General features: G+C 36.8%; 1 protein-coding gene across 1 annotated transcript in view; it reads right to left on the bottom strand.

Annotated features, from left to right (window-relative positions):
• The window catches only part of LOC126772083 (potassium voltage-gated channel protein Shaw-like), a 249,197-nt gene that overhangs the window by 122,428 nt on the left and 110,279 nt on the right, over positions 1-16,490 (bottom strand). Inside the window, exon 4 of the mRNA XM_050492253.1 lies at positions 2,802-2,981. Within this exon, the coding sequence (XP_050348210.1) occupies positions 2,802-2,981 (180 nt within the window). The remainder of the gene's footprint in view (positions 1-2,801; positions 2,982-16,490) is intronic.

Here is a 16,490-nt window from a genome sequence, read left to right as displayed (position 1 = left end):
TGGTCGTAAATGGCTCTCTACTTGAAGTTGTGCAGGTATATATCTACCTGGGCCAAACTATACAACTTGGCCGGCACAACTTTGAGAAGGAGGCTAAAAGAAGAATACGTTTGGGCTGGGCGGCATTCCGGAGGTTACGTCATATTTTTGAATCGTCGATCCCACAGTCGCTTAAGACCAGGGTCTTCAATCAGTGCGTCCTACCCGTAATGACTTACGGTGCCGAAACGTAGACACTTACCGTAGGACTGGTCCACCAATTTAGGGTCGCTCAGCGAGCAATGGAACGCGCGATGCTTGGGGTTTCTCTGGCAGATAGAATCCGAAATGAGGACATTCGCCAGAGAACTAAAGTCACCGACATCGCGCTTAGAATTAGCTCGCTGAAGTGGAAGTGGGCTGGTCATGTCTCCAGGCGCATTGATGGCCGATGGAGCCGACACGTGTTGGAGTGGAGACCACGCTTAGGCAAACGTAGTGTAGGACGCCCTGTGACAAAATGGGCCGACGATTTAAAAAAGGTGGCAGGTTCGGGATGGATGCGGACTGCCCAAGATCGGGATGTTTGGCGTTCTATGGGGGAGGCTTTCGTCCAGCAGTGGAAGGCAAAAGGCTGAAAAAAAAAATCAAATCGGTTTATTGGACACACATTGTGTCATTGTTACTTACATGTGTTTCCGCATACACTTATGATTGATTACAATGTCCTTCTAATGTAGAATTGTATAAGAATAATATCTATGATAAAAATTAAATGACAACTTAATATAACAACACTTACTTAATATAAATATATATATATATATATATATATATATATATATATATATATATATATATATATATATATATATATATATATCGATAAACAAAATAACTTTTGATAATGTAAGGATATTAAAAAACACTACAGACAAATTGATTATTATAAAATTAATCGTATTTATGTAGATAAAATTCTTTTACAAACTTGTTTTTGGCAAGAAGCCAATAAGCCGAGATATTGAAGAAAATTCATTTTGCAAAGTTTAAATCACTGCGACAAATTCAGCGCTTCGTTTAAATGCAATTACATTGGCATAAACTAAAATAGCAATCTCTTTTACGGATCTGTTTTAATTTATCATTTATATTTTTGACATCATTTTTTAGATATTTATCAATTTCTCGGCTGCTTCTCACAATCACCCTGAAGTGGTATCTAAACAATTTCGTGACACCAACCACCACCTTCCACCTATATGACTAATGATGACAACTTAAGCCCTGAGTATAATATATAATAAAAAAAACCAATAATGACATTTCACGACTGAGTCGAATTGATGAAAATCTTAAAGATATATTGAACCCAGGAGAGAGCATTTGTAAAAAAATCAATCCCTGAAGGAGTAAAGCTGAGAATGATAGATTGTATACACATTCAACACATGTATTATAAAACATATAATCACAAAACGCGACAGACTTTGGAAAGATCTGTCTGGATAGGTACTACTAAGTTAATGTAGAGTTGGTGCTATTACAGTCACAAGGAGCATAGCATACCAGTTGAGTTTGTTCTTACAGATTAACTCTTAAATAATTACTACCTTCTTCGTTAATCAATCATCTTGTCATCTAAACAAAAGAACTAATTCTAAGCGTTATTGGTAGTAGCGACGTTTGGTCCTCTCTATCTTTTGTCAGGATTTTAACCTTTTGCTTTTGTTAAAAATTATTATAGAACGGCTATAAAATTTAACAATCCATTTATGTGTATAGTGTTAAACTGACGCCAAGTTGCGAAATAAAATTTTCCTTTTATATTAACCATTACTGTTTATCTATATTAAAATTTTAAGATGTTGTCGAAATTTCTGTGAAATTGGCATTTTGCCTTAGCACATATTATAAACGAGTTGATCGTGAAAACAGAATTATTTGGCAACTTAAACAACTCTTTACTTATTTATATCATCAAAATTGTAAAGCTTTTACATTATCCTTAAGACTTGCTTAAGCTATAAAATTAAGTGGTGATGGTTAAAACTCCAAATACGGGATAGACTTGGTCATTAGTTTATCGTATAGCAGAATTTTATACTACATATACACAATTTTTTAGCACTATAAGAATTTAAGCCCGCAATCTTACCTCGATAAAGTGCGATTTTGAAAGTAATAAAAAATATCACTTATAACTTTAAACTCATTTTAACAATAAATGCTACTCTAATTAAGTTAAAATAATATACAGAAAAAACATCTAAACTTGACCCAGAATACCAACTAACTGTTTTAATAAAAATGGAAGTGCTTGCTGGAAAAGGAACTGTTCACTAAAATATATTTTTTTTTTTATAGAATAGGAAGGCGGACGAGCATATGGGCCACCTGATGGTAAGTGGTCACCAACGCTCTTAGACATTGGCATTGTAAGAAATGTCAACCATCGCTTACATATCCAATGCGCCACCAACCTTGGGAACTAAGATTTTATGTCCCTTGTGCCTGTAATTACATTGGCTCACTCACCCTTCAAACCGGAACACAACAATATCAAGTATTGCTGTTTTGCGGTAGAATATCTGATGAGTGGGTGGTACCTACCCAGACGAGCTTGCACAAAGCCCTACCACCAGTATATATGCCAAATAAAATCATACTTATAATTTACAGATAACTACTTTTGGAATTTTGACATTCAAGTTCATTCTTATATTAAAATTTTATGTGAATCACCATTTTGCTAAATCAATGTTGGAAATTTGGTGCCTTTTCCTATTTTTAGTTATCGTTTATAAAATACTTCAGCTTACCTTTGCAGCCGGTGAGCTGGAGGGTTCATCAAACAGTGCCCAAACTTTGGGTTTGACTCTTTGCCAAATACCAAGTTCACCATTGAGGTATGATTCTTCATATCCGAAGAGCCGTGCGATTTCTTCTTCCGAGGGCTTTTCACTGTCGATATCCAACTTATCCAAAATTGCCAGGGTATTCTGTGGCCAAGAAATTGTTCAGTTAAATAATTATTTAAAAATCATATAATATATTTACAATGTATAGTGTCCGTAATAGTGTCCGCCTCGTTTAACCCGAGGTCCTGGGTTTAAATCCCGGGGCAGGCCAATAAAGAGTTAATGGGTTTTTCTGTCTGTACACTACAGACAGAAAAACCCGTGCCTCGCACGTGAGGCCTTTTGTTAAACATCTGAGCTCTTTCCGGTCGTGCCGGATTGCCATCCCATTGGATTATTAAAGTTAAAGAATAAAGAGTGCACCTTTAATTGCGCACACTCTTGTGGACTGTAATATGTCCTGCACATTTGTATAATCACACACTGTACTTGTACAAAACACTGACCGATTCCTAGACGAGTACTAGAAGAATGCATAGTATATATCTGGATAAAGACAAGAGAAAGACTAAATAATAACAATTGGATTGTGTTAATAAGACCAAAGCTAGACTGTACCAAAAATAAATTAGATAAATTTATAATGATTTGCACTCTTAGAATGCAAAGCTACCTATTAAGATATTTGAAGATGATAAGAAATCCAAGAGAGCCTGTAGCTGATGATTTTCGAATAATATATATAAAAGAGAGTGTCACCAATAGCACCATGAATGACATAACACACATTCACCCTACATCAGAAATATTAAAATTTTTAAGTTTTGCTTTATTTTGACTAGAAAAAAAAAACGCGTTCTACTTTGATACAATAATTTTTACTAACAATAGCTCAAAAGACTTATCGTAAAATACACTAATCAATAGAGGAAATTTTAATAATAAATTTTAATATTATAATTTATATATTATTTAGATATTAGTTCCTTTATGGTAAAATAATTAATGAATGGATTGTATCCATCCAGACGGGCCTGTACAGAGCACTAACAAAGATATACAGACTGAATTGTATGGCGTAATATAAGATATTGGAAGAAATTTCAGCAATATATCATTTACTTTTTTTTTTCTTATAGAATAGGAAGGTGGACGAGCATATGGGCCACCTGATGGTAAGTGGTCACCAAACGCCCTTAGACATTGGCATTGTAAGAAATGTCAACCATCGCTTATAGCCAATGCGCCACCAACCTTGGGAACTAAGATTTTATGTCCCTTGTGCCTGTAATTACACTGGCTCACTCACCCTTCAAACCGGAACACAACAATATCAAGTATTGCTGTTTTGCGGTAGAATATCTGATGAGTGGGTGGTACCTACCCAGACGAGCTTGCACAAAGCCCTACCACCAGTACTTGAAGTACCTATTATATGTTTGACATATAACAGTATATTCTCATGAAACATTTTTTGCTGTCAGCCTGAAAGATGAGGCATATGTAATACACACATAGTACCAATATCTTAGGTGTAGCCTAGCCTAATTCCATTAATATTGTTTGATGTGAAACCTGTTTTTGGGGCGCCTTGAAGGTGAGAATCACTCGTTAGCCGTGATGACAAACGGCATGACACTCTCGGCCGCCGGACTCTACTTCCTTATGTGTGCATGGCAGATATATACTATCGAGTACTACGTTGCTAGATTTTATGATAACAATAAGTAAATAATATTCTTTATGGCAGCGATCTCTTCCAGGAAACGTTTTGGCAGAGGACTGATTACAAAACAATTATGAGAATATTTTTATATAACATTATTTTTAAGTTATGAGTATTGATAATATAACATAAACAACAATTGAAACAAGATAAATAATTAGTTAAGATTGTTTTACACTCTATGTATTAATTTCAAGCTGTTCTACTTTTTTATATTATTATTTTTTGAGGAGAAGGTTTGGAGCTTATTCCACCACGCTGCTCCAATGCGGGTTGGTGGAATACACATGTGGCAGAATTTCGATGAAATTAGACACATGCAGGTTTCCTCACGATATTTTCCCACACCGAAAAGCACGAGATGAATTATAACAGAAATTAAGCACATGAAAATTCAGAGGTGCTTGCCCGGGTTTGAACCCACGTTCATCGGTTAAGATTCACGCGTTCTTACCACTGGGCCATCTCGACTTCGTTAATGTACTTGCCATTCATTTATTAAGATATTCACTAGTTACCAACTCAACTTATAATCCTACCTCCAATGACACTGACACGTACCACACATGTAAATGGTGCCGATAAGTAATTGCAATTTAATAAAAGTTATAACTCGTTCTGTTATTCAAAAGGAAAATACTAAAAATCCTAACTCAAGCGTTTTCCAGCTAGACTTCAAGGACGCTGTTATCAACGTTCACAGGATTGAATCGAAATACATTTTTTAAATTCGAAATAAGATTTGAATTTGTAAAAATATTTTTACATTTTGTATATTAAATTATAATGGGAATTAGTATATAGTTGGAGTATCTTAATGGAAATAATTTGTTGAATACAAATAGCCTTTTAGAGAATTAAAAAGTCAGGATTTATGTAGGAGTAATAATATCGAGACCAATATATTATTTATTCAAGTAAGCTCTTTCAAGTACTTTATATTCTTCATTTTACAAATTTAATTTAATGAAAACTTACTAAATACATAAACTTAATAAATGTAAATTCGACGGCAAAATACTTAAGCTTTACTATTTTCCATTAACAAAATTCCATATATTAAAATCTATGATGGCCCAGTGAGTAGTTTACTTGTTGGGAGGACTTTGTGCAAGCCCGTCTGGGTACCACCCACCCATGGGATATTCTACTGTTGAATATTAATACTCAGTATTGTTGTATTCCGGTTTGAACGGTGAGTTAGCCAGTGTAATTACAGGCACAAGGGTCAAAACATCTTGTTTCCCAAGGTTGGTGGCGCATTGGCGATGTAAGGAACAGTTAATATTTCTTACAGTGCTAATGTCCAAAGGCGATTGTTACCACCAGAGGCCTTATTCGCCCGTCTGCCTATCTATTATATATATATATATATATATATATATATATATATATATATATATATATATATATATATATATATATATATATATATATATATTTCATATAGTTTTTATCCAAAAATCCGAAGATTGCGTTTTACGTGTTGAGTGTCATGTTCCAAATTAGTGCTTATTATTCATCTCGTTCTCTGCAGTGGCGGAACTACAGTGCTATCTATAGTGCTACTCTCAAGGAGTAAGCTTGACTAACCCACCGCGCAACAACGCAGGTACATATGAAGCAGAATTTAATTCGACACAAGCAGGTTTTTATATTACCGAAAATGAAAAAGCACCAGCTTTCCCGGCTTCTAGACTCGCAATTTCCGGTTAAGTCCTCTAGGGACAATATATCGAAAATATATATGATGTGAATATTAAAAATTCAATTTGTCGTTATAAGAATTTGAATAGAAGATGAACATAAAATTATTTACATAAAATTGTACACAGTTAATAATTGCTATAATAATTATGAATTAAGGCATTAAAGCATTATTTCTTCACAAACATTTAATTACTAACACGCTCAATAAGTTAAATTAACGCCAAAGAACAATCATTTACATATAAAACTTTATTTTTTAATTAGAAGTAATACTAAAAAAATAAGTCTTATTTAAACAAAGAAATTGTGATTCAATGATTTTCTCATTATTGAAATATATATTATAAAAGTATGTAACAATTTAAATATAACATTGAGCCACGTGCACCTATATATATGCATTAAGCACTTATGATATGTTCCATCTTTCTTTATGGCTCGGAATCCTGGATAATTCGCTCACTGGAGAGGAAGAAGATCGACGCGTTCGAGATGTGACATACCGTGGACGGCCAAGAGAATCAATGTCTCGATCCTACAACAACTGCACATAAAAACGAGATTGTCAAGTATTTGCTACCAGCGTGTCCTTTGTTATTTTGGTCATATAGCGCGAAGGCAGCCTGACAACCTTGACAAGCTGATGGTGCTTGGCAAAGTAGAGGGGAAACGACCAAGTGGCCGCTGCCCCACACGATGGTCGGACCAAGTTACCAACCTCACTGGTCTCCAAGTGACCACAACCCTGAGAAAATCTGAGGACAGGAAGGACTGGAGAAAATTCACAGAGATCGTGACCCAGACCCTAGATCAAAGTGGACACGTTCAGCAATAAAGTAAAAGACCGAGAAGAAGCACTTAATTTTTTTATAAGAGTTAATTTCATTTTGCAATTCGTTTTATGTTCTTTAGGCTATTCTGTAAGATCAAACTTAGGAATCATCGCAGAAATCGGCCGTCAAATGTTAAAAAGTGAAATCAAATCAAAATATTTTTATTCTTATAGACTTTTACGTATGAATCGTCAAGCGATACCACCGGTTCGAAATGTGGATTCAACCGCAAAAAAACCGGCAAGAAACGCAGTATTTTTTTTTACAACTAAAATATAAATTTGTATAAAATACACACACTTAGATGGTTCTTACCCGAGATTCATCAATTATTCAGTCCATTTATTTTTGTCAGACATATACTCAGAAGCAGGGTTTACTAATAACATTATTTCTTATAACTAATTAAAGTCTACTTAGTGACAACTCACATTACATGCGACATTGACAATAATAATTATAACATTTCAAGAATACACGCATCAAAATAGTATATCACCATGAATCAACATTTAACGGGTGAGTAATGAAGTGAATTCTTACAGAACGGCACCGCTGCAGTGAAGAAAAACTTCATAAGAAAATCTGCGTGTCTTGAAATAAATTCTAAGATCTGGCCATCTGCAATGCAGAAGCATTGCAAATAAAACCGCGAATCTTTATCTTTGAAAAGGTATTTGTCTACTGGTATTGTAGAAGCATACTTCACTCAAATAATTTCTTTACAAATAAATGTTAAATTACAAGGACTTAAGTATAGAAACGTAAAGTAGTTTGCACAAGTTTTCCATCTTCGCAAAGTCAATTCATCGTTTCTTCGCAAGCTTTAATAACCTGTGTTATTTAACTATCTGAAAAGAGTAACTACTAAGTTTCTTACCGATTCTTGTTGGTTGAATTTACATTAGAAGCGGATGGTAGCTTTAAATTTAAGTTAAGTTCTCATTAAAGTGTACTTTTATTTATATTTTTTTATTATCAAAGATCGCATTACTTGCAACCCAGCTGAATAGTGTCAATTAATTGCTTTACGTTTATACCATATTGAACTTACACATATATTTACCAATTTAACTCATAACGGAAACGACATCGTAACATAATTTAAGAAAGATCCATGACCGCTTATTGCATTTAATATTTTTCTGAGAACCCAACATTTTATGCGAAGAACGTGACGTAGCATTTACAACCAAACCCTTTAAATTAAAACCCTTAAAGTTAAAGAATAAGGATCATTTTTGAACAACATTAATGTTCCGCACATATGTATATATAATATCCGGAAAGAATAATAGGGGCGCATTATCGACATTTGTGGTGTACTCATGTAGAAAACTGAACAATAGAATAGAATCATAAGCTTCTAAATGCGTTCTTGTTTTGTGATGTATAACTTAAATATGTTTAAGATTTTGCCAAATAAAATTATAAAATCATCATCATCAATCTAATAACATAGGAATGTTAATAAAATACAATTAAATTTCTATAATTATAAATAATAATATCCTGGGACATTATTCACACAAGGCTATCTGATCCCAAATTAAACAGAGCTTGTGCTTTGGAAACCAGACAACTGACACACTACATATATGACTTTTCTTTTGTAAATACATACTTATATTGATAATTACACCCAGACTCAGGATAAACAGACATGTTCATGCACACAAATGTCTATCCTGGGTGGGAATCCCATAACCTTCGGCGTGAAAGGCAAGTTTCTACAAACCACGCCAACCGGTCCAAATATAAAATGAAAAACAACATATTATTTCAACTTTATGCCATATTTATTACAGTAATTTATTTATTTATTTATGTTTTTATTATAAGATTTAAAAATATTAATCGCCACTTGATATATTTGTCAAGATAGATATTACCACTGAATATTACCACCAATTCACGTGTATATTTATGTGTTATTCAAAGTAAATACGATATCTTAAAATAAATACAGAATTATTAATAGACAATGCTTACAGTCGTTACCTCAATACAAACGACCCATTGAAGGGGATCCATTTCCCAACACTAAGATAAATTAATTAATATTAAATATAAATTTTAATCAAGCCGAGATGGCCTAGTGGTAAGAAAGCCGAGATGGCCTAGTGGTAAAAACGCATGAATCTTAACCGATGATCGTGGGTTCAAACCCGGGCAAGCACCACTGAATTTTCATGTGCTTAATTTGTGTTTATAATTCATCTCGTGCTTAACGGTGAAGGAAAACATCGTGAGGAAACCTGCATGTGTCTAATTTCATTGAAATTCTGTCACATGTGTATTCTACCAACCCGCATTGGAGCAGCGTGGTGGAATAAGCTCCAAACCTTCTCCTCAAAAGGGAGAGGAGGCCTTAGCCCAGCAGTGGGACATTAACAGGCTGTTACTGTTACTGTTACTGTATAAATTTTATTTATTTAATTTTTATTTATTTTATTAGGTGGTAGAGCTTTGTGAAAGGCCGTCTGGGTGGATATCACACACTCACCAGTTATTTTACCTCTAAACAGCAAATACTTAATATTGTACCGTTCCGCTTTGAAGGCTGAGCCTGTGTCATCTTAATTCCTAAGCTATTTATTCCGTCCACCTATCTGTGATATAAAAAAAAACGTATGTTTACGGGAATATACAAACGGGTTACGAAATATTTAATCTAATATTTCGTGAGCAAAGTGATGAATAGTGCGAGTCATTATAACACTTATATCATAAATAATACTTATCTTAATACGACCTAATTTCGTCAAGAGTTTTCAAGAGAAAATATATGTTTTCGTGGAGTTATAAATCATAATGGCGGACAGAAAAAGGCTTTTATTCAATACAAGATAGCCCCGGACTATCCTTTTCGACTGTATTAAAACTAACATCACAATAAAAAGTTATTCACCTAAAACGTTCTTTATTATTATTATATTTATTATTGTTAGTAGCTTAAGATGGCTTAGTGGGCCCATAGTCACGGATAGTACAAAAAAACTCTGGGTTCAAATCCAGACGTATTAGTTTTTTAAGTCACATAGGTTTAAAAAATATTTTGTATTATCAAAATTTACTTGGTGGCAATACTTTGAGCAAGCGATTCATCATAGTTATATTCTATTGATAAACAGCAATACATATGTTGTATACTGATTTGAAGGTAACAGCTAATATATTTGAATGTGTTGTATAATAAAATGAGAACTTAATATTTAATTTATTTTAGAAACTCAGATGGACGCCCTGATAAAGTAAGTTGTCATTACCGCTCACATACATAGGCATTGTAATAAATACTATCCATTCCTTACATCACCGAGGTGGGGAACTCGGAGGTTGGTTTTTATATTTTTCTTCAAAAATATACTTATAGAGAGTCAAACTTTGAAAGAATGTTTTAATTAAGTAAAAATGAGTCCTTAATTCATCTGAAAACGTCAACAGAGTCAACCCTTTGATTGTTGACGCATAAAATCTGTTTATGGAGTCGTAAAATACTACGTAGGCTGGGATCATTTCGTGAGCTCGGTAGTGAAGAGTTAATTTGTAAGATATAGACGAATAATATTAATAATTATTAATAGTTTAAGCAAATTAAAAAAACATGCTGTTGTCAGTGTTATATTATTGTCAATAATCTCCACAATTAATAAAACATTTAAAAAAAATTGAATTTAGTCTATTCAACCATTATCATTTAACAATTTATGGGACAGCATACGTCTATAATCAATCAATCAATCAACAGCCAATCGTTGTCCACTGCTGAACATAGGCCTCTCCCAAGGTGCGCCAAAGCTCCCTGTCCTCCGCCTTCCGCATCCAGTTGGTGCCCGCCACCTTCTTAAGGTCGTCGGTCCACCTGGCTGGAGGGCGCCCTACGCTGCGCTTGCCGATTCGCGGTCTCCACTCTAGGACTCGTCTGCTCCAACGGCCATCGGTCCTACGACATACGTGACCAGCCCACTGCCACTTCAGCCTGCTAATTTTGCAAGCTATGTCGGTGACTCCGGTTCTTTTCCGGATAATCTCATTTCTGATCTTATCCTTCAAAGATACTCCGAGCATAGCTCGCTCCATAGCACGCTGAGCGACTTTGAATTTGTGGACTAGTCCCGCAGTTAGTGTCCACGTTTCGGCACCGTATGTCATGGCAGGTAAGACGCATTGGTTGAAGACTTTCGTCTTCAAACATTGCGGTATAGACGACTTGAGGACTTGACGAAGGTTGCCAAATGCTGCCCATCCCAAGCGAATTCTTCGATCGGCTTCCTTCTCGAAGTTGTTCCTACCGACTTGTATTATCTGTCCTAGGTAGGTATATTCACTAACAACTTCGAGAGGTTTCCCCTCGACGTATATCGGTCCCGGCACGACATGCCTATTGAACATGACCTTGGTCTTGTCCAAGTTCATGCCGAGACCGACACACCGGGAAGACTCGCCTAGGCTACGCAGCATTTCGGTGAGTTGTTCCAGCGACTCTGCTATGATGACGATATCGTCGGCAAATCGAAGGTGTGAGATGTACTCGCCGTTTACATTGACTCCATACCTAGTCCAATCCAGCGTTTTGAAAACGTCTTCCAACGCGTTGGTGAACGGTTTCGGGGATATTACATCCCCCTGTCTCACCCCTCTGCGCAATTGGATCGCCTTCGTCTTACAGTCCTGGATGTGGACAGTCATTGTAGCGGCGTTGTACAGACATCTCAGTACCTCGATATATCTCCAATCGATATGACATCTCTGCAATGAGTCGAGCACTGCCCAGGTTTCGATGGAATCGAAGGCTTTCTCGTAGTCCACAAATGCCATACACAGCGGCTGATTGTACTCTTCGGTTTTCTGCACAATCTGCCGAACAGTATGGATGTGGTCCACGGTGCTGTAGCCTGATCGAAAGCCGGCTTGCTCTGGGGGCTGGAACTCGTCAAGTCGTCTGGCGAGACGGTTCGTGACGACTCTTGAGAACAGCTTATACACGTGACTCAGGAGGGAGATTGGTCTGTAGTTTTTCAAGAGGGTTTTATCACCTTTCTTGAAAAACAGTACCACCTCACTCCCGCTCCACGTTTCCGGGGTCTTGCCATGTTGGATGACGGAATTAAAGAGGCTTGCTAGCTCTTTCAGGACCGGAGTCCCGCCTGCCTTAAGCAACTCTGTTGTGATTCCGTCATCTCCCGGAGATTTGTTGTTTTTAAGCTGTTCTAGAGCCGCCCTAATCTCTCCTTGGTCAACGACCGGGAGCTCCTCGGAGTAATGGCGCATAAGAGGGGCGCGCTGGTCATCAATACTGATTCCCATGGGTTTATCCGATCTTGAAGAGAACAACTGCCCATAAAACCTCTCTACTTCTCCGATAATCTCAGGCCTAGAGGTAACGACCCCACCATTTTCAGTTTTAAGTTTTGTCAGACGCGGCCTCCCAAACTTGCGAGCGAACACTTTCGATCCCCGATTTTGCTCAATCGCAGCCTTGATGGCACGGGTATTGGAGCGTCGGAGATCGCGTCGCGTCAGCGTTTTTATTGTTCGGTTTAAGGCCTTATCTGACAAAAACGATGGTAGTTCTCGTCGTTTTCTCATGAGCTCGAGTGTCTCAGCAGAGAGTTTTGGTGCGTTGTCTCTTCTCTGTGGCGGAAAACACTTGCGGGATGTGTTTTGCAGTATTTTGACCAGCGTGTCGGTTCTCTCATCAATGCTGCTTATGGTTTCCAACGCGGTGAATTGATTTTGAAGTTCCATTTGGAACTTTTCGGAGCCTTGAGCAGCTTGGAGCATGGTAGGTCGGAGAGTAGACCTCATCATTCTCGATCTTTCGGCTTTTAAGTTGATATTTAGAGTGCCTCGAACCAAGCGGTGATCACTTCCGGTATTAAACCTGTTGATCACTGAAACATCTCTAAATATGTGCCTTTTATTCGAGATGATAAAGTCTATCTCGTTCCTTGTCACGTTATCGGGGCTTCGCCAGGTCCACCTCCTCTGAGGCTTCTTTTGAAAGAAAGAATTCATCAAAAAAAGCCCCTGCGCTTCGAGGAAGTTTACCAGCATTTGCCCCCTGTGATTTCTGCAGCCCAAGCCGTAAGGTCCGACTTTCGATTCACCGCTATCTTGTACTCCCACTTTAGCATTAAAGTCTCCCATAACAACATTGTAGTGGGCCCTCGAGGTGTCGTTGAGGGCCTTTGCGATGTCCTCGTACATCGCTTCGACCACATCATCAGAGTATGTCGAAGTTGGCGCATATACCTGTACAACCTTCAGGGAGTACCTGTCGGAAAGTTTTAGGACAAGGTACGCTACCCGGTTCGACACACTACTGATTTCCACAATGCTGCTAATGAGATCCTTTTTGACTAGAAAACCGACACCACCCTGGGAGAGGTTATCACCTTCGCGGAAGTAGAGTAAGTTACCGGACTCTAGAGTTATCGTGTCCTCCCCCTGTCTTCGGACTTCAGATAACCCCAGTATATGCCAGTTTATATGACTTAACTCTACTTCTAATTCGGCGAGGTGATGGTCCAGCCTCATCGAGCGTCCATTATACGTTGCCATTTTCAGTCGTTTTATACGGTAGCCTGCCGTGAACCGGTGATTCTTAGCACCCCCTGCCCTGCCGATACCGCGACCGCTACCTTGGTCGGGCCTAGCGGGCTTGCCGGTAACTGGGGGCCTTTTTTTGGGCGCATCTGCCATTTAGGGAGGTGGTTTGCCCATACTCGCCGCGCTGGGCAGGCGTGTTGGCGAGCGCAGTAGGGGGTAAGATGTTTATGGGAGGGGGGACGCTGCTGCCCATCCCCCCTTTTCCCCGTCCCTCAGTCGCCTCTTACGACACCCACGGGATGAGATTGGGGGAGTACTATTCTAAGCCGGTACTCCACGGCAATACGTCTATAAACGTCATAACAATTTATTAATTAGCTATTGTGTCCAGCGTACTGTTCCTGAAAGTGTCAATGGTAAGCCGTAAACTTTAGCTGCAAGACACTGTAAGAACTGGCACTTATTATCCTTCTAAATAAGGATAATTTAGATCATCAGTATTCCGCTCATAGCTTGTACCACAAAATAGCCTTAAGCAACAGATGGCCCAACAAGCTCTGTGAACTAATATGAGTATAAATTATTTTTTTTACCCAAGATACCCTTTATATAAATTATTATTTACTTATTATTTAATATTCTTTGAACTGTATATGTATAAATAATATTGCTATATTTTTGGAAATTAAACAATCGCCTGCAGGCCGTTGTAATAAATATAAATAAAAACATTATACCAAAAAAATGTTAGAAAAAAAAATAAACGTCGTTCTTAGTTCTCGTCGTCGTGTGAAATGTTTTTATATTGAATAAAGATTTTGACTTTGACTTTATATTATATTAATACATATAATTTCCAGACCAAGATTTATCGCAACTAGGTATATTATTACAATATTTTATTTAACTTGCAATGTTTGTTAGTTAAAGTCTTGCAAGCTGAATTAGAACCACTTTACACCTTTCAACTTTTAACTTAAGGAATTGAAAATTTATGTGTTGGTTTTATTTCAATGACAACGTTATTTTAAGGTAAGTATAACCCGATTCTATGCATAGAATCAAGTCATACTTACCGAGTGGCTCCAGACGAAGGAGCTTCTCAACGATCAACAGGAAAGACACCAAATTTTGTATATAAAAGCTTATTTCGATAAGGTATTATATTATATACTTATAGTAATAACTTGCATCTTTTTAGTAAAATATACTAAAAAAAAAAAAAATTTTTAGTAAAAATCGAGATGGCCCAGTGGTAAAAACGCGTGAATCTTAACCGATGAACGTAGGTTCAAATCCGGGCAAGCACCTCTGAATTTTCATGTGCTTAATTTCTATTTATAATTCATCTCGTACTTTTCGGTGAAGGAAAACATCGTGAGGAAAACTGCATGTGTCCTATTTCATCGAAATTCTGCCACATGTGTATTCCTCCAACCCGCATTGGAGCAGCGTGGTGGAATAAGCTCCAAACCTTCTCCTCAAAAAGGGAGAGGAGGCCTTAGCCCAGCAGTGGGACATTTACAGGCCTTATACTTACTTACTTATACTAAAAAACTGGTTTTTCAAAAGACCACTAGTATCGTAATTTCTACTTTAATATGCATAAATTTTTAAGCAAAAAATACATACTCTACATGTTTTAAGACAAGGATGGACTATTATGGATGCTCGCATCGTGTGAACGCATGAATACGTAATATCATGATTAAACACTGAGTAGCCGAGATGGCCTAGTGGTTAGATCGCGTGAAGCTTAACCGATGATCGTGGGTTTAAACTCGGGCAAGCACCACTGTATTTTCATGTGCTTAATTTGTGTTTATAATTCATCTCGTACTCGGCGAAGGTCTCAGTGAAGGGAAACTTGAGGAAACCTGCGTGTGTCTAATTTCATTGAAATTATGCCACATGTGTATTCTTCCAACCCGCATTGGAGCAGCGTGGATATAATGTGAATAAGCTCCTAACCTAACCTTCTCCTCAAAAGGGAGAGGAGGTCTTAGCCCAGCAGTGGGACATCAGCTGTTACTGTAACTGTACTGTACTGTATGATAAAACAGCAATGAAAATACTAATAATAATTAATATAAAAAATAAAGAAAATAAGTAATCGTGTTGCTTTATGCTCGTCCGTCTGGGTAAGTTTAACTTACTTATTTAGTAACAGTATATAAGTTAATTATTAGTTGTAGTATATAAAGGATTATATATTACATTGCTGAATATAGGCCTCATAGTTCAAACTTGTGTTGGCACCACTGCTTTTATTTTCTTAATTTATGATTATTTTTTATCGCGTTAGATGAAATTCTGCCTCATCTTTAAACTTAAATTGGAAAGAAAGGTAAATTTATCCCACTTTGACACATCTACACGCTATTACTTACTTATTTATATAATTACAGGCACAAGAGACACAACATCTTAGTTCCCAAGGTTGGTGGCGCATTGGCGATGTAAGTAATGATTAAAATTTCTAACAATATAAATGTCTATGGGCGTTGGTGACAACTTACCATCAGGTGGCTCATATGCTCGTCCACCTACCTATACTATAGAAAAAATAATAATTCATAAACGAATATATCTCATAAAATTTGCACAATAATACAGTTTTCTCTGTCGTCAGTAGATTATAAATTAATATTAATGGTCTTTAATAAAATTTAATAGCTCTGAGGCAAAGCCGATAGCAGAGCAATTAATTATACGCTCATATTATTAGCTGTTTCAAGTAAATAATAATAAGTAAGCTTTGTAATGTCAGAAGTTTTAGAATATTTTTTACAGTTTTATTAAATTGAACTGCAAAATAAATTGAAT

This window comes from Nymphalis io, chromosome 11 (genome assembly GCF_905147045.1).
Source record: "Nymphalis io chromosome 11, ilAglIoxx1.1, whole genome shotgun sequence".
Taxonomy (NCBI): Eukaryota; Metazoa; Arthropoda; class Insecta; order Lepidoptera; family Nymphalidae; genus Nymphalis; species Nymphalis io.
The sequence above is the reverse complement of the archived record's forward strand: the minus strand, read 5'-3'. Positions and strand labels throughout refer to the sequence as shown.